General features: G+C 33.5%; 1 protein-coding gene across 3 annotated transcripts in view; it reads right to left on the bottom strand.

Annotated features, from left to right (window-relative positions):
- Positions 1-25,396, bottom strand: part of LOC114336046 (protein bric-a-brac 2) — a 259,104-nt gene that overhangs the window by 196,854 nt on the left and 36,854 nt on the right. The window contains exon 2 of one of the 3 annotated variants that reach the window (XM_050646564.1): positions 16,183-16,243. The exons of 1 other annotated variant lie outside the window; for it this stretch is intronic. In XM_050646564.1, the coding sequence (XP_050502521.1) occupies positions 16,183-16,213 (31 nt within the window). In that variant the 5' untranslated portion in view covers positions 16,214-16,243. Of the gene's footprint in view, positions 1-5,706; positions 5,869-16,182; positions 16,244-25,396 lie in introns of those variants that run through there. One more of the 3 variants, XM_050646566.1, reaches the window with a different exon arrangement.

Raw genomic sequence — 25,396 nt, 5'->3', positions numbered from 1 at the left:
AAATAAATAACTTTATCTACTGGAGTCCTTGCAGTAAGCAGTACTAACAAATCAACATCTTCACCAACTACAATTTTATTGTGTTTGTTGCCTTAAATTTTTCAATTGCTGTCTCAATTATAAGGACATCTGCGTCATTTTTATCTTGTTTCACTTCAATATTCGCAGCTGTTAATTTGTCAGTTAACATGGAAATGAAACGAGATTTATTATTAATGTTAGCGAAAAATTGTTGTTGATTCGCTGGAACTGTTATATTTTCATCAAAGATAATCTCGGAACGCGATGATGTTTTTTTAGTTCGACGACGTTGTTCTGCAGCTTTAATATTCTTGTCGAGTCACTGTAGCCGTCAAATACCACTGTCACTGTAAGCCCGTAATGTCTGCTAATGGTAGACGCTTGTAATAAGTACTTATATTCACTTGAACTGAACCTTTAGCACTAAAATAAACATATATGAACAAGACCTACGGACAATACTGTAGCCATTGTGTACAATAGACAATCTGTTCTTTTTCAAACAATGGTATAGCCGCCAAATGGTTTTCAAGGACACGTGGATAGAGGAAATTCAGTTTGGGACTGATTATCTTTTGAAGAAATGTTTTCAGAATAGTATGATATATTATATAAAAGAGACACAAATAGGCATTTATACTTGTCTTAAGTGCCACATTATGTATATACGTGGCTTATATGTGCATATAATGTATAAAGTAACTTTTACAATCGCGACATCTCAGGAATGGTAACTCTTAGGAAAAAAATTGTAAGGAGTGTTTTTGTAGAGAATTTTAAGATCTACAACTTTGGTTTGATGTTTTTTCTTGATAAAACTTACCGTTTTCGAGAAAAATTCAAAAAATCTCAAATTTTGACCTTTGACCCCGAATAACTTTTGTTGCACACATGGGATCGATGGAGACTTTTAAAACTTTATTTATTATGGTAAACACTAGCTCTCCACTAAAATTTGGCTCTCCGGCAATTTTTGTTATTTGCCAACTATTTTGATGTCTAAGTTGACCAGATTATAAGACGGATTCTCAACGGGACAAAATCGACAAAAAATACATCTTGAAAAGCTGCACTAAGCGAAAGGCCACACGGGCGATAATTTACGGCGTCGTAAGAGCAGTAAATCCATTGGTTGACTAACACCTCCACCAATTGTAGATGAAAAAGGAGTTAGTCAACTAACTTTAGGTGCCAGAAGGCGCCTTACGGCGCCATAAGAGCAGTAAACCTGACGAGGCATTGGTCACATGGGCGATAATTTACGGCGTCGTAAGATCAGTAAACCCATTGGTTGACTAACTCCTTCACCAATTGTAGATGAAATAGGAGTTAGTCAACCAACTTTAGGTACCCGAAGGCTCCTTACGGCGCCGTAAGAGCAGCAAACCTGACGAGGAATTGGTTGACTAACTCATATTTCATCTACAATTGGTGGAGGAGTTAGTCAACCAATGGGTTTACTGCTCTTACGGCGCCGTAAATTATCGCCCTTGTGGCCTTTCGCCCAGCCTTAAACTTAAGGGAGATGGTGGATTCACTCGCTTAAGAGTACAAATTTCTTGCTCACATAGAAATGACAAAGCAGCACTAGAAATAGAGATGGTATAGTCTCTGATGGAGGAAAGAAAAGCGAATTAGCAGATGTGATCGGATAATCGATTCTTCTTCGTAGCCTTCTATCGTCTATGTTTGGACATAGGTCTCTCCCAATTACTTCCATCGATCTCTATCCTGAGCAACATACTTCCAGTTTGTTCCGGCTATTCTTTTTATATCATCTACCTATTTCATCTGTGGTCCTCCTCTTGGTCGTTTTCCTTCGTAAGGTCTCCAACGTTGTATTGTGGCGTTCCAATGTTGGTCCTTTTGTCTAGCAGTGTGGCCTGCGAAGCTCCATTTGAGTTTATTAATCAGGTAAAAATAAGGTGTATTAAGGACAAAAATACAGGAAAAACAAGTTGCAAGATGAAAGAGAGACTCAATACAATTTGGAGAAAAATGGCTAATTCTGTTAGAAACAGTGCAGTTGCAATGCTTGGAACAACTGGAAAATAAATTTTAGATAGGGAGAACAGAAAAATAACCAGAACTAACAGAAACAGAAGACGCGGCTCAAGCTCAGTGCTCTATAGCTTTATTATTATAAAGTGTCATGGACAATGGCAATTCGGCGAAACGTTTGAACTTTAATAAATTGTTTTGTTAATTCCAAACCTAAAAACCGAGGAAATTTAGATACAAATTATTAAATCAAGCCCTCGGGACCTCGGCACACCTGCTATGAGCTTTTCGCCAACAGCCCATGATTCTTTTATCTGGCCCCGTATATCAAGGCAACATCGAATCTTCCCTAAGCAACAGTAAGTTATGTGGATGGAACCCGTTTGTTGTTATCAACCAGCACCAATTTACTTATTGTACATTTTACTCCTGCAACCTTCTGGTTAAGGTATTTAGTGTTTCTAGCAAGGTGGAGCCTAAGTAAAATTAGAAAATAAAATTTTTGTGGTGTTTATGCCAAGGATCGTACCTGAGTTGTCCTATTTGATAAGCCTATCGATTTAGAACAGATACAGAGTCTGCGATCATGGTGACGTGATACTGAGTCAGCGATCATTAGTCTCTCTGCCCGTTCCCTCTGCATTATAATTTATCAATTTAGAAAAGTTACTCATTTTTTAGTTCTCCTCTCTGCCATTTGTCTCATCGTGTCCATTCTATTTGAGACGAAAAGCTGGCAGTCACGACAATGGGCCATATCGTGCCAAGGCTATTATCTTGGACAGTTCGCCAGCTCTCTGAACATCGCTTGGGCCATACTTTTCCACTTGTGCCATTCATCCCCAGTGCACGATGGTGTTAAATGGGATTGGGGACGGCAATGGTCGCAGCACAAATATCTCCATATAATGTGTCAGTTATGGTACAGTTGTATTGTGATTTGGCGATTAAGCATTGTATAGATGTACATGTTAAGTTATATAGTATGTGTGTATCATGTTCAATAAACATATCTACAGTTAGTGACATAGCTGTAGTCCCTACGACAGTTGATCCGCGAATGTTTATTTAGTTATACCTTATTTGCACCTGAGATCATTAATCACACACACAGGGTCACTACAGGAAGAAATAAAACGTAGATATGATCTAGCAAAATTCGTAATAGCAAAGATGGCCAAAATCTGGAAGGACTCTCAAATTCCACAAACTCTAAAAATGAGGTTGATCAACTGCTTAATATTTCCATTCCCAATACTGACATACGGCTATGAATCTTGGACCCAAGATAGGCAAAAGGAAGGAGCATAGAAGAGGCTGAAATGTTCTATTGGACAAAAATGCTACGAAATGCTAATGAACCAATAATGGAAAAACTAATACAACACAAGGTGCATCAATATAATACGAGACAGAACTATCACACAAGTAGTATGGTATAACTAGACCCAAATCCAGACATCCAAAGTGAAAGTTATCCTCCAACACCAAATTATTTTATATGGTCCACATGTTCAGAAAAAAGTCACACCATTTTGAGCGTCGAGTTTGGGGGGAGAGGGGGGAGAAATCGGTAAATTCGTAGTTTTTTACGTTTTTCTTTAATATTTTTAAAACTATACGATTTAGCATAAACAACCTTCTATACAAAAATGTTCTACATTAAATTTGAAATAAAAAAGGCCCTATGCATAATCCTTTTAAAATGAACGGTTTCAAAGTTACTGAGGTAGTATAGTATAATTGGCCCAAAAAAAGGCCTAACCTAAAAATCCAAAGTAAAAGTTTTCCTCCAACACCAAATTGTTCTATATGGTCCACATATTGTTCAGTAAAAAGTTACACCATTTTGAGCGTCCGGTTTGGGGAGAGATGGGGGAGAAATCGGTAAATTAGTAGTTTTTTTTACGTTTTTCGTCAATATTTTTAAAACTATGCTTTAGCGTAAACAATGTTCTATACAAAAATGTTCTACATAAAATTTAAAACAAAAAAGGTCTTATACATAACTGTTATAAAATCAACAGTTCCAGAGTTACGGAGGGTGAAAAGTGGAGGTTTTCGATACTTTTTATATTTTTTGGGCAATTCCCTACTGATTTTCTTTAACAGGATTGTGTTTTATAAATCACATTTGCTATTTCAGTGGCCGATAGTATTTTAGTGATAAGCCTTTGAAGAAACGTTAACCTCACCATCCAAAATTATCATCAATTGCCCAAATAATATAAAAAGTATCGAAAACCTCCACTTTTTACCCTCCGTAACTCTGGAACCGTTGATTTTATAACGATTATGTTAAGGACCTTTTTTGTTTTAAATTTTATATAGAAAATTTTTATAGAGAACATTGTTTACGCCAAAGTATAGTTTTATAAATATTGACGAAAAACGTAAAAAAACTACTAATTGACCGACTTCTCCCCCATCTCCCCCCCCCCCACCCAAAACCTGACGCTCAAAATGGTGTAAATTTTTACTGAACCATATGTGGACCATATAGAACAATTTGGTGTAGGAGGAAAACTTTTATTTTGGATGTCTGGGTTAGGCCTTTTTTTGGACCAATTATATTATACTACCTACGTAACTTTGGAACCGTTCATTTCAGAAGGATTATGCATAGGACCTTTTTTATTTCAAATTTAATGTAGAACATTTTTGTATAGAGGGTTATTCATGCTAAACCGCACAGTTTTAGAAATATTGACGAAAAACGTAAAAAACTACGAATTTACCGATTTCTCCCCCTCTCCCCCAAACCCGACGCTCAACATTACGTGGACATTATGTGGACCATATAGAACAATTTGGTGTAGGAGGATAACTTTCACTTTGGATGTCTGGGTTATGCCATCTTTTGGATCAATTCTATCATACTAAAGGTGAGGAGATAAAAAACATGAATATGAACCATCAGCCTAGGCACATTAGAACAGAGAGGAAGAGAACCGCAACTCAGAATAGGATAATACGCGAAAGAGTACATCATAATTCGAAAGGATTGAGCTGCTACTGTTATATTTAAATATATTTCAATAAGCCAAAGACACCACTGATATAAATATAAGGCTGTTTAACAAAAAACAGAAATTTGAACCATGAAACCTCTAGACTGCTCATATTAATGTGAGCACAGACAACAACGTGCTATAAACCAGGGAAACAATGGAACATTGCAAAAGTAAAACAGTATGCTACCAAAATGACGTGACAAGAACAATATACTCGTATTTCGGATATATTTTTATATAAAGAAAAAAACTGTTTTTAGACAAGACCTTGTAAGATGTAAAAAGGTACCCCGCTTAGAACGACACTGGAACCAAATCGATTAGACCTTAGGGTGCGAAAGGCGATGAATCAGAAACACCCCTAAAAAACGAAATAAAGAGGGCGAAAAAAGGGAGCTATGGAAGAACGAACAGACAGGATGTGAGTATTCATTTTTATGGGGACGAAACCAAACATTAGGGGACGAGAAAAACCAATGGTTAATCTGAGAAAATTTTCGGTAAAAGAATATTTTAAATAGTTATTTCACAATTTAAGGGTGGCTTTTAATATCACAACACTTAAAATATAAAGTGATTAGGATTTTCTTCACAATCGATAAAACACAGCATCTACACAGATTTTTTCTTTAAAGAATATGAAACCCATGATGAACATCTGTTTACTCACAAGTTTGGTATCATATTCATTATCAAGAGAGCAAAGTTCACAGATCCAACTTATTTTTCTTTGAATAATTAATCCATGAGTTTTTCAGCTGATAACATTCTTTATCCCTCTCGTTTTTCTTTCGACTATATGTACCTAAATACTCACTATTCTAAATGGTGATACAAATATTTTACCAATATCTACGAATATAATACAGAAACTATTATCTTGGGAAAAGAGGTAGATTTGATGGATTTTCTTATCTAAACAACATCTTATCCTACAATATCTTATCTATACCCTATTCCACGAACATACGCCTGTTTTGGATTACTTCGACAACGAATATTTTACTGTGCAAAATAAGAAGAACGAAAGTAAATTGCAAATTACATTGTTGTTTATTGGAATAATTATTAGCGCCATTTACTTTCGTACTTTTTATGTTGCACAGTAAAATATTCGTTGTCGAAGTAATCCAAAACAGGCGTATGTTCGTGGAATTGCTCATAATATTACACTTCTGATTTTCCATAAAACTTCAACATGCATATTCTCATTATATTGAAAGTCAAAGATTTAACGGAGGCCATGTTTTATGAAAATAATGGAGCATCAGGAATCAGAAAGATACCCAAAATCGCAATATCTCTTCTGTTTTCTTTTTTATCTGATTTACGGAATTTGTCTAATTTTACGTCAGGTTTTTGAAGTGAATGATTAACTCAATTGAAACTAAAGTGACATGGAAACTCAATGAGGACATGCAAAACGGTTATCTATTTTTATTTGTGTCGTTCGAATGATATCTCTTCTTCTTCTTTAAGTGCCATCTCCGCAACGGAGATTGGCAATCCTCATAGCAATTCGGGCAGAGACGGCTACTCTGAAAAATTCACTTGATGTACATCCGTACCATTCTCCCAGGTTGGGCAGCAATGATATTATACGTCTCCATAATCCATATGGTTCTTTTTCCTAGAATATTTCCCAGCATCATCTGTTGGAGCAAGTTGTAGCTCTCTCCATGTGTAATATGTCTGAATATGTCCAATTTTTTAGTTTTTATTGTATTTAAGATTTCCATTTTTTCATTCATCTTTCTCAGAACATCTTTGTTTATGACGTGTCCTGTCCGCGATATTTTCAGCATTCTTCTATACACCCACAACTTGGATGATTCCAGTTTTTTCATTTACGCAGCATTCAAGGTCCATGCTTCCATTCCATAAAACAAAGTCGAGAAGACGTAGCCCCTAGCCAACCTAACTCTTAGCTCCAACTTAAAATCTCTTGTGCTGTGCAGAACACATTGCTCATTTTGTTGAAATTGGCTTTAACCTTTTCTATTTTGATTTTGATTTGTTGGAAGTTAGTTATTTTTTAGTGGAATTAATCATTGTTCCAAAATATACATATTGATCCACTGGTTCGACATTGGTTTCGTTTATGAGACGATTCTCGTTATTTCCTAGAGTTTTCGATATTCTTATTTTTGTCTTCTTAGCGTTCATTTTTAGACCGTATTCTTTTCCATATTCCGCTATTCCAGTTTCTCAAGATCTTCAATATTTTTGGCTAAAATGACAGTGTCATCCGCGTATCTAATGTTGTTAATGGGAACTCCATTCGCCATTATTCCAGCTGTTTCACTCTCAATAGCTTCTTGAGGGTCTTCCGAGTAGTCATTAAAAAGAATTGGCGACAAAACACATCCCTGTCTCACCCCAGGTCTAATCTAAATTTCCTCTGCCAGCTGTTCGTTAACACGATCCTGAGGTCATTCAGATATCTCTAAAAGTCATTAAAAAAATGATCTTTTTCGTGTACGCTTTACAGCTTATTATTATTTACATTTTTGTTTTATTTTACAAAATAAATAATTCTTTCACTAACACCTGTTCTACTGGAGTACATATTAACCGTGTCGCTAATAGTTGTAGGCTGTTGATGCATTAAATGCGTCATGTTATGAATATTTAGGAAAATAGTTTTTCCCTCAGAGACTGCGGTATTGAATGCATCAAAATTTGATGATTTTGTCGAACATGAACTGCTAAAAGTATCGGTAGATCGACTGTATTACCTACTTTATGGTACTTTTATGAATTCAATATGATATAACATCAGATTTTTGTAAAAACAATTTTCTTTTGAACAGAGGTATTTACCTATAAAAAAACCATTAATATTTTTCTTACCTTACGTATAGGAAGTCCAGCTATAAAATCTGTGTTGCTTCTTCTTCTTTAAGTGCCGTCTCCTAATCGGAGGTTGGATATCATCATCACTATCTTTACTCCATCTACCGCTGCTCTAAAGTTGTATAGCACTGCATTTAAACCAGTCCCTTAAATTCTTCAACCATAACACTCTTCTTCCTATACTCCTTCTGCCTCCTATATTTCCCTGTATTATCAGTCTTAGCATTTGTGTCCCAGATATTGTAACTTTCTTATTTTTATTGTGTTTATTATTTCGCAGTATTTGCCCATTTCTAGCAATACTTCCGTGTTCGTTTTCTTCTGTGTCCATGCTGTTCTAAGCATCCTTCTGTAACACCACATTTCAAATGAATGTAGCTTATTTATGTCTTCTTGCTTTAATGTCCAGCTTTCAAGTCCATATTGTAGTATCGAGAACACGTATCATTTCAAAGCTTTTACTCTCAGTTCTAAGCTAAGGTCTTTGTTGCAGATAATTGTTTTCAGTTTTTACAAACGCATTTCTTGCTATTTCTATCCTGGTTCTTATTTCTGTTTGATCATTTTTCTCTGAAATCCAGGTTCCTAGATATTTGTATTTATCACACTTTTCTATCGGTACATTTCCCAAATGCATGCTTGCTTGTAATCACGGTGTATATCTTATGTTGTTCCGTTAATTATTATTTCTTCACTTTGAGATCGTAATGCTTCTTCAAAAATGGCTTCACTATATGCATTAAAGAGTAATTGAGACATAATACATCCCTGCCTAAATCCTCCCCTGATCTCAATTTCTGGATTGGGTTCGTTATCTATTACACTTTGTGTAAAACGTCTTTGAGTCCAGTAACGGTTTGTTATTATTTGTAAGTCCCTGTGTTGCTAGTTGTATACAAAATACACTATATTACTGTGTATACACTCTTTATACTGTGACTATATCAAAAGTATTTTGTACTACACAGCTGCTGTGAGTAATACATGGTTTATGGGCTAATAGGCTATGGTTTATTTCCTTTTCTTCTTCACATTGCTGCGGCAGACATTACCAAAAATATTAACCAACGGAATTTACTTTCTGATAGCTGATAATTATTACAGAATCATTTTTGGTGACGTCTGCCACAGTCAGAGAGGAAACGTCAAGTACAAAAATAATTCCAAGCCGCTGCGCTGCCTCTAATGGACCAAGCAACGTCGGAAAAAAATCATTTTAAGACGGCTGATTCTTTCATATATTGTTCCCTATGCTTCCTCGAACACCGTACCGGCCATCTGGCTACTGATGACTGATACAGGTTGCGTTCATTACTGCGCAGCACACTTGTACAGGTAAACTATCGAATTTAAAATTATTGTAAGACGAAAAATATTTTGTCATTACTTTTTAAACATTATTAGAAATAAGAACTGTAATTTCCAGAATTACATTTTTGTTTTATTTTACAAATTTATAAATAATTCTTTCACTAACACCTGTTCTACTGGAGTACATATTAACCGTGTCGCTAATAGTTGTATATTCATATATAATATATATTCATAACAAATATAAAATAAAATATGGGGTGTTCCATTTAAAAAAACAAAAGTTTGGTCTGCCACTATGTTATCGAACACCCTGTAACATTCTAACTAATTTTGTAATGTGAAGCGCAAAGGTGGTTTAAAAAGTAATGACAAAAAAAATTTTCGTCCTAAAATAATTTAAATTCAATATACAGGGTGATTGATGAGTGTGATAAAGCTCAGTAATAGTTAATAATAAAAATTGTGGCCAACTTTCAGCTTCACATTACGAAATTAGTTAGATTGTTACAGGGTGTTCGATAACATAGTGGCAGACCAAACTTATGTTTTTTTAAATGGAACACCCTATATTTTATTTTATATTCGAAATCCTCTTAACTTTCCCATCACAAAAATATAAAGGTTAGGTATGTTATATAGGGCTTTTACAAAGTTATAACCAATTTTTTATGAAAATCGTAACAAGTTCAGCTCCCTGTATAAATAAAAAAAAGCACAACAGCGATGGTTTATTGGTGCCTGTGAAAATTTTTAAGAATTGTTGATATTGCTAATTTTCCTTATATTAATACAGGGTGAGTCAAAACGCAAGTAATTCTTTTCTCAGAAATTTTAAATGGAACACCCTGTATTTTATAATACTATCGAAAAATATCATTACCGTACTTTAATTTTTGTATAATATTCCTTATGCCTAAATTTGTCAGTTTTCGAGATATTTTCATTTTTCAGAGCAAGTTATTAATTAGAGTGTTCTATTTAAAATTACTGTGAAAATAATGTACTTGCGTTTTGACTCACCCTGTATTCGATATAAAGAAAATTAGCAATATCAACCATTTTTATAAATTTTGACAATCAACAAAAAAATATGGCACCAATCATTGCCGTTGTGCTTATTTTTATTTATACAGGGAGCTGAACTTATTACGATTTTCATAGAACATTGGTTATAACTTTGTAAATACCCTGTATGACATAACAAAACTTTATATTTTTGTGATGGGGAAGTTAAGAAGATTTCGAATATAAAATAAAATATGGGGTGTTCCATTTAAAAAAACAAAAGTTTGGTCTGCCACTATGTTATCGAACACCCTGTAACATTCTAACTAATTTTGTAATGTGAAGCGCAAAGTTAGCTACAATTTTTGTTATTAACTTTTATTGTTATCTATTACTATAACGGATCTACTAAGCTTTTTCACACTAATCAGTCACCCTGATTTTGTGTTTACCTGTACAGGTGTGCTGCGCAGTAATGAACGCAACCTGTATCAGCAGCCAGATGGCCGGTACGGTGTTCGAGGAAGAATAGGGAACAATATATGAAAGAATCAGCCGTCTTAAAATGATTTCTCGAAAACGTTGAGCTATTGGACCATAACAGGAAACTTATAAACCATTAAAACCCCCATAGAAACCTATACTTTATGAAAATTTAGAAAACTTTATTTTCAATGTTTCCCTTACATCCTCGTAATTTAAATGAGATCTGAATTAGAAAATTATAATAATTATAATTATTTATTACAACATAATTATGTATTTACTTATAATACGCAGTTTGTTTTTACATATGACGAGGTCTGTGTATGATATTTGTCTCAAAGCAATACATAATTGCATAATGAGTCAATTATTATACCACATAAATGTTTTTATCACACGTTCCTAGACATTTTCTGCTCCACTTTTATTCAAAACTTAGATAAACGGAAAGACGTGTTGAACTGCTTTTGTAGTGATTAATAAATTGATTTATAAGTTTGAGTTTTGTACAGAAAGAGGTATACAGTGCGCGTCTAAAGTCACTACATGTTCTGAACGGGCGCGCGACTTTTCCCCAACACGACTCTACCTTATCGGCAGAATCTACGAGAAGTGTACGGTAAATTGAAGCTGTAATTACAAAGAAAGAAATATGTATGTCTTTGTACTCACTTTATCACGCTTACGGCCGGTTTCACAAAGTAAAGTTAACTTGTGGTTAAGAGATAACCAGAAGTTACGTCAAAATATGCGTTTTAGTTTCAGGTCAACGGCAAAGTATGGTTAACTCACAGAATTTTTAACCAGAGGTTGGAGTGGGTTACCCTTATGGGTATATCCAGAAGGGTAACAATTATGAAACTGAAACGCATATTTTGGGGTAATTTTGAGGTTATCTCTTAACCACAAGTTAACTTTACTTTGTGAAACCGGCCGTTAACGAATTACGGGATCTGGATTTCAATGCATATTTTTTTTTATAATTCTCGTATCAAAGTTACGCGTGAAGTTAGTCGTACTGATGACAGTTGGGGAAACGTCCGCGACCCGTTCTGAACCACGAAACCTAACTAAATAGGTACAAACTAATGAATAGTTCTTATAACGTTTCAATGACGTAATCATTGCCAATGACATAAACAAGCACCATTTTGTAAGATAATTTTTAACTAAATCATATGGCAAGTAATGAATTACTTCATTTGAAAGCTCTTTTCAAATACTATTACCGACATGTACAGTTGGTCACATTCAAACTTATCTAACAATCCCACCAAAAAGTATGAGCAATATTATGTACTTAGTTTTAACATTAAGTTTTATGGTTCAGAAACAATATCGCGGCAATTATTTTCATAATGGTTATGCAAGCTGCTTCAATTCTGCACTTGATCTCTTTACTTTGGGTCTGGTTGTTCTGTAATGTAGAATTACTGATATTTAATACTGGTAATACCCTCAATGTTTTGTAGATCTAGATAGAGGGACAAACTTTAATCAAAATTTGTGATGTCAAGTTATCCACATAAATCAATACTTTTTGAGTTATTACAGATCAAAGATTTTATTTTTTCGTAAAAAATGTATGTTTTAAAGCTGTTTTCACGTATAACTCAAAAACTATAAGCTTTTATAAAAAAGTTATTATAACCAAAATTGAAGATAATAAAAAATTGAATACACTTTTTACTTAAAGAACCAAACTAATGTTAATTCAAAGTGCGTTATGAGTAATTGAATGTATATTTTTTTCAACGAGTACTCAAATTTAAGTATTCAAGCTTAAATAACGGGAAAAAGATGCATTTTATAAATTATACCCGCTAAACACTTGTCAAAGTAATTCGGAAAACCTATCAACTGAGCTCCAGAAGAAGTTAATAGCATCAAAATTCAGCAAGTTATGACGAAAATAATAGAACCCTTTCAAATTTTTTAGGAAAAAGTGAAAAATAGAAAAATAATTTCTGTATACTATTAGCATAAATAATGATTTCAACAATTTTGACTGGTTTAGAATGCATATTTTTGAATAAAAGATATAATTTAAAAAATCAGAATTATTAAAATTATAGTAATTTTTCTTTTCTTTTGATAATAACTCCAAAAATACTCCATATACGTAAAAAACGATATACAACCGAATTGTAGTTTTTTCTGTATTAAATATTTTACCTGTTTTACTATTTCTATAGGATAAAAAATAACCGAGATAAAAACGTTTAAAGCTTAAATTTTGCTGAGAGAACCATGTAACCGGGGGCATTTAGCCTTTTATTTTTTAAAAAGTCAGAGCTTTAAAACAATAAATTCAACGTGTAATTCTTTAAAAGAATAAATTCCAAAGCCCTTGGAATTAACTTTCAAATGGTTGAACCTGATATTGTAAAAATCACCAGAGTTATTTAAAAAAAAAACAATAACATTTTTGGAAAAAAATTTAAAAGATAAATTTTGAAAAAAATTTTAGCATAAATTTTAATGCTATCAACTTCTTCGGGGGCTAATAATTTGATAGATATTTTTAAGTATTTTGACAAATAATGTTTAATAAGTTTACGTTATAAAATGCACCATTTTCCCGTTATTAAAGCTTGAAATACTTAGATTTGGATACTTGCCGAAAAAAATATACATTCAGTTAAATTTTGCTGAGAGAATACCTCACGTTTAGTTAACATTAAAAGATTTTTCTAGTAAGAAGTTTATTTCATTTCTTATTAGCTTAAATTTTGGTAATAATAACTTTTTTGTAAAAACTTGTAGTTTTTGAGTTATATCTGAAAAATCGGTTAAAAACATGCATTTTTCTGACGCAAAATTAAAATCTTTGATCTTTAATAATTCAAAAAGTTTTGATTTATTTTAATACTTTATACAGGGTGAGTCATGAGGAACTGTACATACTCCTACCTCGTATAGACGCTCCTATCGGAAATAACAAATGACCATTAAAAAGTGTCTGCTCCCATTGTTTAATAATATACAGGGCGAGTTTCGCATTTTGACAGAAATTTGTATTCGTCATAATTTTTGAACGATTAGATCGATGTGTCTATTATTTTGGTAAATCGTTACAATATTACCATCTAATCAATTGATTTATTCAAACTAGACAAAAATCAGGTCCGGCTTTAAAAAATTAGTTCGTTTGGGTCTTAGAAAAAACTTCACCCTGTATACGCTTTTTGAAAGCTCTAGTATGAATTTTACAAATTAGACAAATAGGCAATTAAAATGGCATATTTATTTTTCCCCCACACGATTACTTAATTTTTTATAAAAAAATCGAATTTGACTATGAATTAAAAGTTTGGTAAAGTGAACCATAGATTTAAAAAAAATTAACTTTTATTACAAAAATTAATTTTTTTTAAACAAATATTTAATTTATGTTACCACCCAATCAACTGATTTATTAAAACTAGAAAAAAATCAGGTCCGGCTTTAAAAAATTAGTTCGTTTGGGTCTTAGAAACAATTTCACCCTGTATACGCTTTTTGAAAACTCTAATATGAATTTTACAAATTAGACAAATAGGCAATTAAAATGACGTATTTATTCTTTTCCCCACACGATTACTTAATTTTTTATAAAAAAATCAAATTTGACTGTAAATCATAATTAAAAGTTTGGAAAAATGAACCACAGATTTAAAAAAATTAACTTTTATCACAAAAATTAATTTTTTTGAACAATTATTTAATTTATGTTACCACCCAATCAACTAATTTACTCAAACTAGAAAAAAAATTTCACCCTGTATACGCTTTTTGAGAACTCTAATATGAATTTTACAAATTAGACAAATAGGCAATTAAAATGGCATATTTATTTTTTCCCCACACGATTACTTAATTTTTTATTAAAAAATCAAATTTGTCAAAATCGGAATTTTAACCTAAAAATGAAAAAAAAAATGAAATCACGGTTTAACTCGCTACAACTCAGTTCCATTTTAATATTTTTTTTTTCAGAAATTTTTACAGCACATATCTCAGCACCATTGTGAAGACTATGAAAATTGTTGTAGACTTTCAGTCTTCTTCTCGTAAAAGTTATGAATTTTTAAAAATAAAAGGTGCAGATTCGTGAGTTGCAAAGATAAATCGCAAAAATTAAGTGAAAAAATTTAAAATTTATCTATTTGATCACGTCTATGTTAAACTATAGAGTCCAAAGAGAAGTGTTATGGGGAGTTTTAGATCTATGCCATTTTAACTGCCTATTTGTCTAATGTGTAAAATTCATATTAGAGTTTTCAAAAAGGGTATACAGGGTGAAATTTTTTCTAAGACCCAAACGAACTAATTTTTTAAAGCCGGACCTGATTTTTTTCTAGTTTTAATAAATCAGTTGATTGGGTGGTAACATAAATTAAATATTTGTTTAAAAAAAATTAATTTTTGTAATAAAAGTTATTTTTTTTTAAATCTATGGTTCACTTTACCAAACTTTTAATTCATAGTCAAATTTGATTTTTTTATAAAAAATTAAGTAATCGTGTGGAGAAAAAAATAAATATGCCATTTTAATTGCCTATTTGTCTAATTTGTAAAATTCATATTAGAGTTTTCAAAAAGCGTATACAGGGTGAAATTTTTTTCTAAGACCCAAACGAACTAATTTTTTAAAGCCGGACCTGATTTTTTTCTAGTTTAAATAAATCAGTTGATTAGGTGGTAATAGTGTAACGATTGACCAAAATAAGAGACACATCGATCTGACCGTTCAAAAATTATGACGAATAAAAATTTCAGTCAAAATGCGAAATTCGCCCTGTATATTATTACACAATGGGCGCAGACACTTTTTAATGGTCATTTGTTATTCCCCATAGGGGCCTCTATACGATGTAGGAGTATGTACAGTTCCTCATGACACCCTGTATAACAAATTTGGCTTAGAATTTGTCCCTCTATCAAATTATGGGGTTATTTTCAATAAAATAATTTTCACCCCCTAGAAGGGGTGGCATTCACCCACAGGGTAAAAACGCAAGTTGGCACAATGTCACCTTTGTTCCTTGAGATATTCTCTAACCACTCACCAATTTTCATGCAAATCGATGGAGGTTCAACGAAATCGGAGGTAATAGCTCATATTATCCACCCTCAGTGACTGCACTAGTTGAAAAATAGAGGACTCAGGGACACGGAATCCTCCCTCTTATCCCATTGACAGCTTTAATTGGGTCAATCAATTAAAGCTTAACGCTATCAATCGAGCCAGCTGATTCCTGATTTTTTATGCCTGCCATTTTTAATCACCAAAACGTCATAAAATAATAAACAGTTATATTAGTTTAATTATTCAAAATGTTAATTTATGGTTTAGAAAATATGCGTGAAGAGACTTTAAATGCGCACTGTATTATTCCCAACACACAGATGATGGTTAGCGACTTTTGTGCAAATTTTGATGAGTTAGTTAAAACGAACAGCACAATGATGTGAAAAGTAGATATCTTTATTTTCTAATTACCACTTCCTGTCAGCCAATGTCCTGATATCATTGTTTTGATAGCCAATTCAGATGTTCAAAACTGAAAATTGAAAATGTTAAGATGAGTTATCCAACTTTGCCTATTTTTATACCTATTATTTATTTATATCTATAAATTTTGAAAATATTAATATTTAATATACACAGTTCATTCAATATTTGTCATTCATTATTTATGAATGTTAGTAATTTAATAACTATATAACGACCAATATTTTTTGTAACCTCGTTATGTATGGTAGATCAATCTTAAATTCCTTACATAATAAAAAAACTAAAAACTATATTTTAACCTAAGTTTCCGGTTTAAAACCGAATTGTTACATAAAGTTTACACCATTGTAAGGTTTGCTGTGTTATTTTCATAAAAACATTGTAAAATCAAATAAACTACGGACTTTCTACTTGAGATACCGTTAATAATTATTTATTCTGTAGATGTTAACAGATCATTAGAACTACGCCACTTTGTTGTTATCTAGGTGCAAGTATATAGATTATGGGATAACAATACAAAATATTTCATTCAACAATTTTCCAAGAAAACAAACCATTTAACTAATAACCAGAAAATAACTTACGTCAGACTGAAAAGTGGCGTAAGTGGCGAAAAAGAAGTCACAGGCAAGAACTAATAAACGGGAAAATACATAATATATAATATCATTTAGTGACTTGTAACCGTTGACCTGAAGATGCTCTGCATACTTTAGAGAGCGAAACCGGTCGTCGGAAGTTACAATAAATGATTGAGAGTACGTCTGTCTTTTACTTCATTTACTTCACATATATAATAGTATATTATGCAACGAGCATTTAATGATGGTCATTATGATGCTCGGTAGCGCGGTACCCCTCTATGATCCCGATGGAGGGTAGGCTTACTTCAGGGAGGTAGCGTCTCTGCCCACGCGAGCTCCTGGTCTTTCCTTCACTCCCTACTTAGACTAAACCAGGACCAAACCCCAGTATTATCCTACCTAAAACCCAAATGCCTTCCCTTTATCCCCTCCCACTCGCCAACCCGTCTTGTCAGCGTGGCGAGTTATGGCTATGTCACCCCAAATCAGTTTTAAAACGACAGGATCTGGTCTCCAGGTGGGTTCTCAATCCCACACCTCTAAGGAGGTCAGCCTCATAGAATCTGGGGGAGGCAAAAACTCGTTAAAATACCAAAAGGAACATATTTATATTGCTAGTTTCAGTACCAGAACCCTCAAAGCACCAGAAAGAATGGATGAACTGGAAGAAGAATGAACTAAGATCAAGTGGGATGTCCTTGGCCTAAGTGAAATCAGGCTACCAGGAGAACAATGTGAGTATTGTAAATCGCAGACCTTCTGCTCGTAGTAAGCAAAATTATCTCTTTGGGATTTTAAGAACTCCAAAAGTCATTTTAGAAGCTGAACTATAGTTTCAAGTTCAATCTCTTCTCTCTGTAATGATTTACTGACAGCGTTGATGAGTTCTAAAATTGTTGACCAAAACTCATTCATTATGAGTGTTACTACTGTTTTGACATTTCTTTCAACAAACACTTAGCCTCATTAACTGTTTCAGCTTTCTGATTAGGGTCTTCAGCAAGAGTATGCAGAGAAGATTTGCAGGCATTGTAACCTTTAGACAAAGCTCTTGTTGCTTGTGTTCTTTTAAGGACAAGGTTTAGATTGTGGCGAATGGGATCGCCTAGTTAAGTTTCATTTACGCATTTGATCGTAGCTTCCCAACGGTGGATACAGACTGAAAAAAATTTGTACACGGACTGAACAAATCCAAAATACGATATTGCTCCAACGGGTCCAACGCAAATTTTAACAGCATTTACTCCAACTAAAGCGACTGTGCGGCGAAAAAAAATGTAAGTTTCAAGTTTGTTCTTAGAAAATGAGCCTGGAGACCATTGTATTTGCCTGACATGTAGTGAAAGGCATGATTAATGAAGGAGAGGGTAGCGAGGGGGCGCTAACTCAATTGTTGCTCTTGATCTTACTACTTTTCTAAGAAACCGTGCAGACTGATAGGCATGTTCCTTGTAATGTAGTTTTATACGTCCACCATCACTTTTCTGGTATTGCGCGATATTTGAATTTTTCAATATAATATGATTTACAATTTCTATTTAAATCTATTTATTATTTTTTCATTTTGGGCCCTGCGAGGCCCCCTTTGGGGCCGAGGACCCTAGGCAACTGCCTACTTTGCCTATTGGTTAATCCGGCACTGCATTTGTGGATTACAATAAGGCATTCGATTCCATAGAACTCTGGGCCGAATTAGAAGGAATGAATAACGCAAGGATTGATTCTAGATATAGAATACTCCTCAAATACATATACGACAATGCAACTATGCAAATAAATGTATCAGAAGGTCTAACAACAAGCCAAATTAAGAACAGAGAGAGGAGTTAGACAGGGAGACACTATCTCTCCAAAATTATTTACTCTTGCGTTAGAAGACGTGTTCAAGAAGTTAAATTGGGAACAACGTGGAATTAAGATCGATGGCAGATTTTTAAGTCATCTAAGATTTGCCGATGACATAGTCCTCATAAGCAACAATACCGAAGAACTAATGTACATGCTAAAGAAGCTTAAACAGAAATCTGAAAAAGTCGGTATAAAAACGAACTTAAATAAAACAAAACTCATGACAAATCAAGATATCACAATCGACTTAGATGGAAATGTCATCTCGCGATTCTCTTGGTTAAAAATCTGTATCATATTGAAAATCTGTATCATAATGAAGCTCATTATGATACAGGTAGTGAAATCATAATTGACATATTAAAGTATGAGAGTAGAAAAAAACAATTATAGAAAATGGTTTATAAAAATAGAAGCATCAAAGCGTTGTTGCTGAGTAACAGCTGATTCAGGAAAGGTCTAGGCACAAGGGAACACTACTAAAGGGCGTTTCATTTAGAGATACTTTTTTGGTGAGGATTTGTTGGAAGATCGTGCATGAATGGTATCACCTAAAGTTGCTTTCTTATTCAGTATTGTTTGACATTTCTTCCTAGAAAGACTCGGCACAACGTCTAGAAATTATTTAGCTGTATTACGAAAATAGGCGTTCAATGAGGAATGTGATTCGGACGCTTAGAGCAAAAAAAATGTTTTCCGATGAGGCTCCTTTTTGGCTTAACGATGACGTGAATAAACAAAATGCCCGTATTTGGGTTGATGAGCAACCCAAAGAGGTTCAAGAGTTGCCAATACATTCAGAAAAAACCACTGTTTGGAGTGGTTTACGGGCCGGTGTCATCGTCGATCCATGTCTTGGACCGGCCAGAATGTTACTGTGAATGGAGACCATTATCGCGCCATGATGTCGGACTATTTGGTACCAGAAATTAAAGTTTGCAGTTTAAGTGACATTTGGTTCCAAAAATATGGCGCCAACTGCCATACATCCCGTGAAAGCTTGGCTTTACTGAGAAAACGGTTCGGTGAGCAATTTATTTCACACTTCGAACCAGTGACTTGGCCGCCTATATCCTGTGACATCACACGTCTAGGCGTTTTCCTCTGGGGCTACCTCAAGTCCAAAGTCTACATGAATAAACTGGCTACGATTGAGGCATTGGAGGCCAGTATGACTCGAGTCACTGGTCAAATACCAATCGAAAATCTCGAACGCGTCATCGAGAATTGGACCTTCATAATGCGGTCTTAACCGCAGTCATGGTCAACATTTGAAAGAAATTATCTTTATGAAGTAATTGTAAGGAATGGTTGTTTTTTACGACAATAAAGATTTTCAAATAAAATTCATTTTTTTCATTGTTTTTTATTTTTTAAAAAAGTACCTCTAAATGAATCACCCTTTAGATTACAATCACTTACACAACTAGATATAAATCAGGATGGCTAGGTGTTTCATTGAGTACAACAACGCATTTGATAGAGTAAGACATACAAATTATTCAACTTCTGAAAGATGGAAAAATATTATAGGGACACACGAATAAATACCAACCGGTGCGGTAAAACCAATAGAAGAAATATGCAAGTTCGACCATGTTTGATCCTGTCACCAGAAAATATTTAACTCATATTCATAATACATAATTATTGAAGAGCTTTTAAAGGAAAATATCGAAAGAGAATACAGATATGCAGATAATCCATATATTTAATCATCATGACAGAAAATCTCTATAACTGGTAAAGGTTCTCCTATTTCAACCAAATTCATCCACCCATAAGTATAAATCTCATATAAGTTTCTCCACTGATTTGTCATATGTGTTTACGTAGGTATGCACTATTTTCCTGCAATAATCTTTTCGTTTCTAGTTTGTTACATTGCGTGCCCATTATTTGCAGATTGTTTTGGTTCACAATTGTAAAAACTAGTAAAGAATATGTCCCAGCCATGGGCAAGCAATGTAGTGGAAACCGCGTTTTTTATTACGAATGGTGATCTTAAATTTTGAATAATCTTGTTGTAGTATTAACGCTCAATAATATTCAAATACTTTACAATTCCTGTAGAAGTGTCATCCTCTTGCATGAAAATTTTCTAGGGGCTTACTTTGTGAGCTGAATACTCTTCCCACTATCATCCGTCTTACAATCCCGATTCAATACCGTGTGATTACTCTTTGTTTGACCCATTACAACAGTCTGTTCAATTATGATGTAGGACGTATAGACTGTTGTTAAGATTGCTTAAGTAAGCAGCTGAAAATATTTTATCAAGCAGGATGTTTATACAGTTAAAAAAAAATTGTTATTTTGCTAAACAAGTGTGTTATTAGTGTTATATAAGTTTGTTTTCGAAATTTGTGTCCCTATAGGTAGGTTATTACTTGAAATACCAGAAGCTCATTATTTCGTTTGAATTATTTAGTATATTTAAACGAATAGTAAACTGCAGACACAAATAATAACTGCCAGTGTAGGCAATTTAAATTTATTGCGTGGCTTTTATGCTCCAAAGCGCAATTTGTGATATGTAGGAAAGCTTACTTGTTTGGCAAATATTAATTTAAACTATGTAGTACAGGAAATTTACTATTTGTGGTAAACAATGAATAAAGTAGATAGCTAGAATAAAAGCATATATAGCAGAAATATGGAAGGAGGCTAATGAAAGGTCCAAGTCCCACAGATAACAAAAAAAAATCACAGAGAAATAAATACAACTATAAAAAGACCAAGAAATCTATTTAACCAATAATAGACCTGGATGCCGCGTACCAAAACAAAGTTGATTAATAGCAAGCTGAAAATTTGTTAATAGCTTAACGGTGTCTAGTCGGACAAACTTTGATGTATGGGAACACTGGAACAGGGGAAGTTTTAATTGTGGAACAGAATAAAAATTTGGAACGTCAGACTACGAAAACGTTCCATGTATTTTGTCGGACAGAATTTCCAATTGATTTGTTACCATTTCATTAACATTAAACTCTCATGCAAAAATCAGGCTGGTGTTTATCACCAACTGGGCATTTTAATGAGTGGGACACGAAGAACATGTCAAATGACAGGAATCATGTTGGTTAGTAATAATAGCAGTCTGATTTTTGCATGAGAGTTTAATGAAAGAGTAACAAATTAATTGGATGTTCTGTCCGACAAAATACATGGGACGTTTTCGTAATTTGACGTTCCAAATTTTTAAACTGTTCCACAATTAAAACTTCCCGTGTTCCAGTGTTCCCGTACATCAAAGTTTGTTCCACTACATACCGTTAAGCTATTAACAAATTTTCAGCTTGCTATTAGTCAACTTTTTTTGGTACGCGGAATCCAGGCCTATAAGTGCAAAGATATTGAAAAACTAGATCAAAAACATGACACGTTCAACTTACATCATAGGATTAAAGAATTTACTTTGAAAAACGACATATTGTACAATCCATCGTGAATTCGGAGGGTAGACTTTCGCAGATATCAGAGGAAATTTCAATTTGGGAAGACCAGATTACAGAACTTGTTGAAGATACCAGGGTTGACATTTGACTTTGACGTTTGAATGACAAAAAGAATGGCTAAAACCAACACAAATAGATCAATGACAACGCTATATCATGAAGAGTGCTTAACTGATGGGTTAAAAATAAATGAAGTAGTAGGAGTACGGGTTAATGATCCTAAAGCTACAATAGTCCTAGAAAATACTCTAAAAATATTTCAAGGAGAACTATAGTAATATACGCTATACGGTATATAAATTTGAAAAGGTACTACCCTCTATAATTTGGTCCCTACTGGAGATATAAAAATATGCAAAAACACGTCAAATTTATTTTTGGCGACACGGATCACGAAGATAACCCACAAAATCTGTAGGCACTGGAAAGAGGAGTTGAGTGATACTTCATTATGTCGTTTAACTACCTTTACAAAAATACCAAATACATTATATTTCTTTTCAGTAGGTACTTCTGGAAAAATCTTGGATTTAATATTCCAAAAAATTTTCGGAGTTCTGAACTCGATACTTTATTTTTATTATACATACTTATCTTGATTTTTCCAAAAATACTCCAAAAAATACAATACTCCAAAAAACATTTTTGGAGTTCTGAATTCGATAACCTTTACTGTATCAGTAGATTTTTTCAAAAATATAATTTATCTACCTACTAAAAATAAATAAAATGTATTTGGTATTTTTGAAAATGGTGGTTAAACGACCTTTAAAATGAGGTATCACTCAATCCCCCTTTCCATTAAAGATTGTGGGTGTTGTGTCCGCCCCCTATCTATAGAGAGTTGATGTAATGTAGTTGAAAACTGGTCTGCAAAATGTCCTCCTCACAAATAAATTTGACCTGTTTTTGAATATTTTTAGATTTTCTATAGGGACCAAATTATGGAGGAACCTTTTCAAATTGACACGCTGTATATCTTTTCAGCGATAGATTTGTGTCTGCACAAATGAAGGAAAAGACTTTGAAGTCTATTGAAAATGCAAATACATAGTTCCGTATAGCTGATAGTTTTGTTAACGAAGATAATCATATTGTGGAAAATACCCAAAAAAAGAAAAAGTAACCGACTGCAACCTACTTGAAAAATTCTCCAGGCCAAATATGCAAGCAAAAAGGTTGTTACAAACTTCTACCCGCTAGGAAAGAGTACTCTTGGAGCTTCAGAAAACCTTAGAGTTCAATATATTACCTATGTCAAATTGACAAAGAGAGCAGAACACAACAATTGTTTACGAACGCCAGAAATACCTGGAACAACTATTTTGAAAACCTGAAAATGATCTTTTGAAAAAACCATAAGATCCTTTATAAAAGGTATATTTGTTAAAATTCCTATACAGGGCTACATTACAACATAACTAGTTTTCAATCGGTTGACCGATCATCATCAGTGTTTGCCTAAAATGTGTATAACCTGATAAAATAATGCAAAGTATTTAAAATTTTGACTACGATCTTAAAAGTTATAGATTATACTCACTTGAATCTAACATGCTAACCACCAAAGTAAAAAATATTTGGGCAAAAACCCTTTACAATTAATCCGTCATAGGAACATAGAAAAAAGATGTGAATTTAAACATGGTTGTTTAAAATATTTAGTGTTTCATGCTCTAGTCTAGGTACCATTGAGCTCGAATTTGACTTATTCACATCATGATTTTATGGTAGCAAGTGGCTCTGATAGCGGAAATTCTGAATGATGACATGACAGAAATGACAGTTCCACAGGAAGTTAAAATTTCCCTGTTAGTTCTTTTGAATTATCATATCAATCAGATCTTTTGAAGTAAAACAGACAGATCTACAACACAAACAATCGATTTGAAATCTACATCACTTTTACATCTTTTGGAAAGACGAAAACAAGAGAAAACCGATGGCAATGATACTAGCAAATTAAATTGACCGATTGATTATCAAAATTTAAGTAATTACCTTAAATCACAGAACGTTTTCGGATTAAAAAATCCATCATCAGTGTTACTAAAAGCCAAAAAAATAGCATGCCTGAGCCACCAAAATGTTGACAGCTGTTATGTTATTTATTGATGTTGCAAATATATCTGAATATTACCCAGGGCAACACAGGACTCTTCCCCATAGACATACTCTGAGTATACCTTGTCTACCCTTAATATGTCTAAGGGGAAGAGTCCTGTATTGCCCTGGGTAATATTCACGTATATTTGCAACATCATTCAATATCTCTATTAATATGTAGTATAACAAAACATTCTATAACATAATTCATATAGCATAACTATTCCGTATAGCAACCAACAAAGTCATCATAGCCAGAATGGTCGCCAACGTTCGGAACGGACAGGCACCCTAAGAAGAAGATAATATAACAATTGTCAACATTTAAAAGGTTTTTACCCAAAACATTTTGGTGGCTCAGGCATGCTATTTTTTTATTAACACTGATGATGGATTTTTCAATCCGAAAACGTTCTGTGATTTAATGTAACCCTTATTTAGGGTATTTTAAATATGTATACCTTTTACAAAGGATCTCGTGATTTTGTGATTTATGGTACAGGAATTTTATTTTCCTCGTAAATTTTTTTAATTTTTACAGCTTTAAATATTTTTAGATTTTATTCAATATACTGTTGTAGAATGGTTCTTTGGAAAAATTCAGAAAATAAATTTATATCAGGGACCACGAGATCGTAGATTTTCTTCACTCTGTATATGACCAAAAATTGTATAGAGTCTAATTTAGTTAATAAACAGTGCTTTTTCGGGGAAGGTGAAATCGTTAATGTGGTTTTCGTTAATGGGTTTTTTGAAAGGATTTACAGACAATGGTTCGAAAATATTGGAAAGTGCACGTTATTTCGTTTTGTGAACATCAATAGGATTTTTGTAAATAATTCGTAGAAGGTTTAAACGATAAACAAATTTTATTGAGTTTAGAATGTAAGGCCTCTTGTTTAGTTTTTTGAAAAAACGATAGTAATTTGATGTCTCTTAGAATTTTAACAAAATGGAAAGTTGGATACAAATTAAGTTGGTTTTCTTAGGAAAGGAAAGTATGGATGTTTTGGGTAGAGAGGTTGTTTTTGATTGGTAGAGAAAGATCGATGGAAGGGATGAGAATGTGGAGTCGGAATTTCAGAGAGAAAAGGTAAACACTGTGTGATGAATATCGGGAGAGAGCAGTCCAGTTTTTTGAAAAGTGAGAAGTCAGTGTAAAGTGGTGAAATCGGCCTTTGCGAGCAGAATCAAGTT

Source organism: Diabrotica virgifera, chromosome 3, assembly GCF_917563875.1.
Source record: "Diabrotica virgifera virgifera chromosome 3, PGI_DIABVI_V3a".
NCBI lineage: Eukaryota > Metazoa > Arthropoda > Insecta > Coleoptera > Chrysomelidae > Diabrotica > Diabrotica virgifera.
The sequence above is the reverse complement of the archived record's forward strand: the minus strand, read 5'-3'. Positions and strand labels throughout refer to the sequence as shown.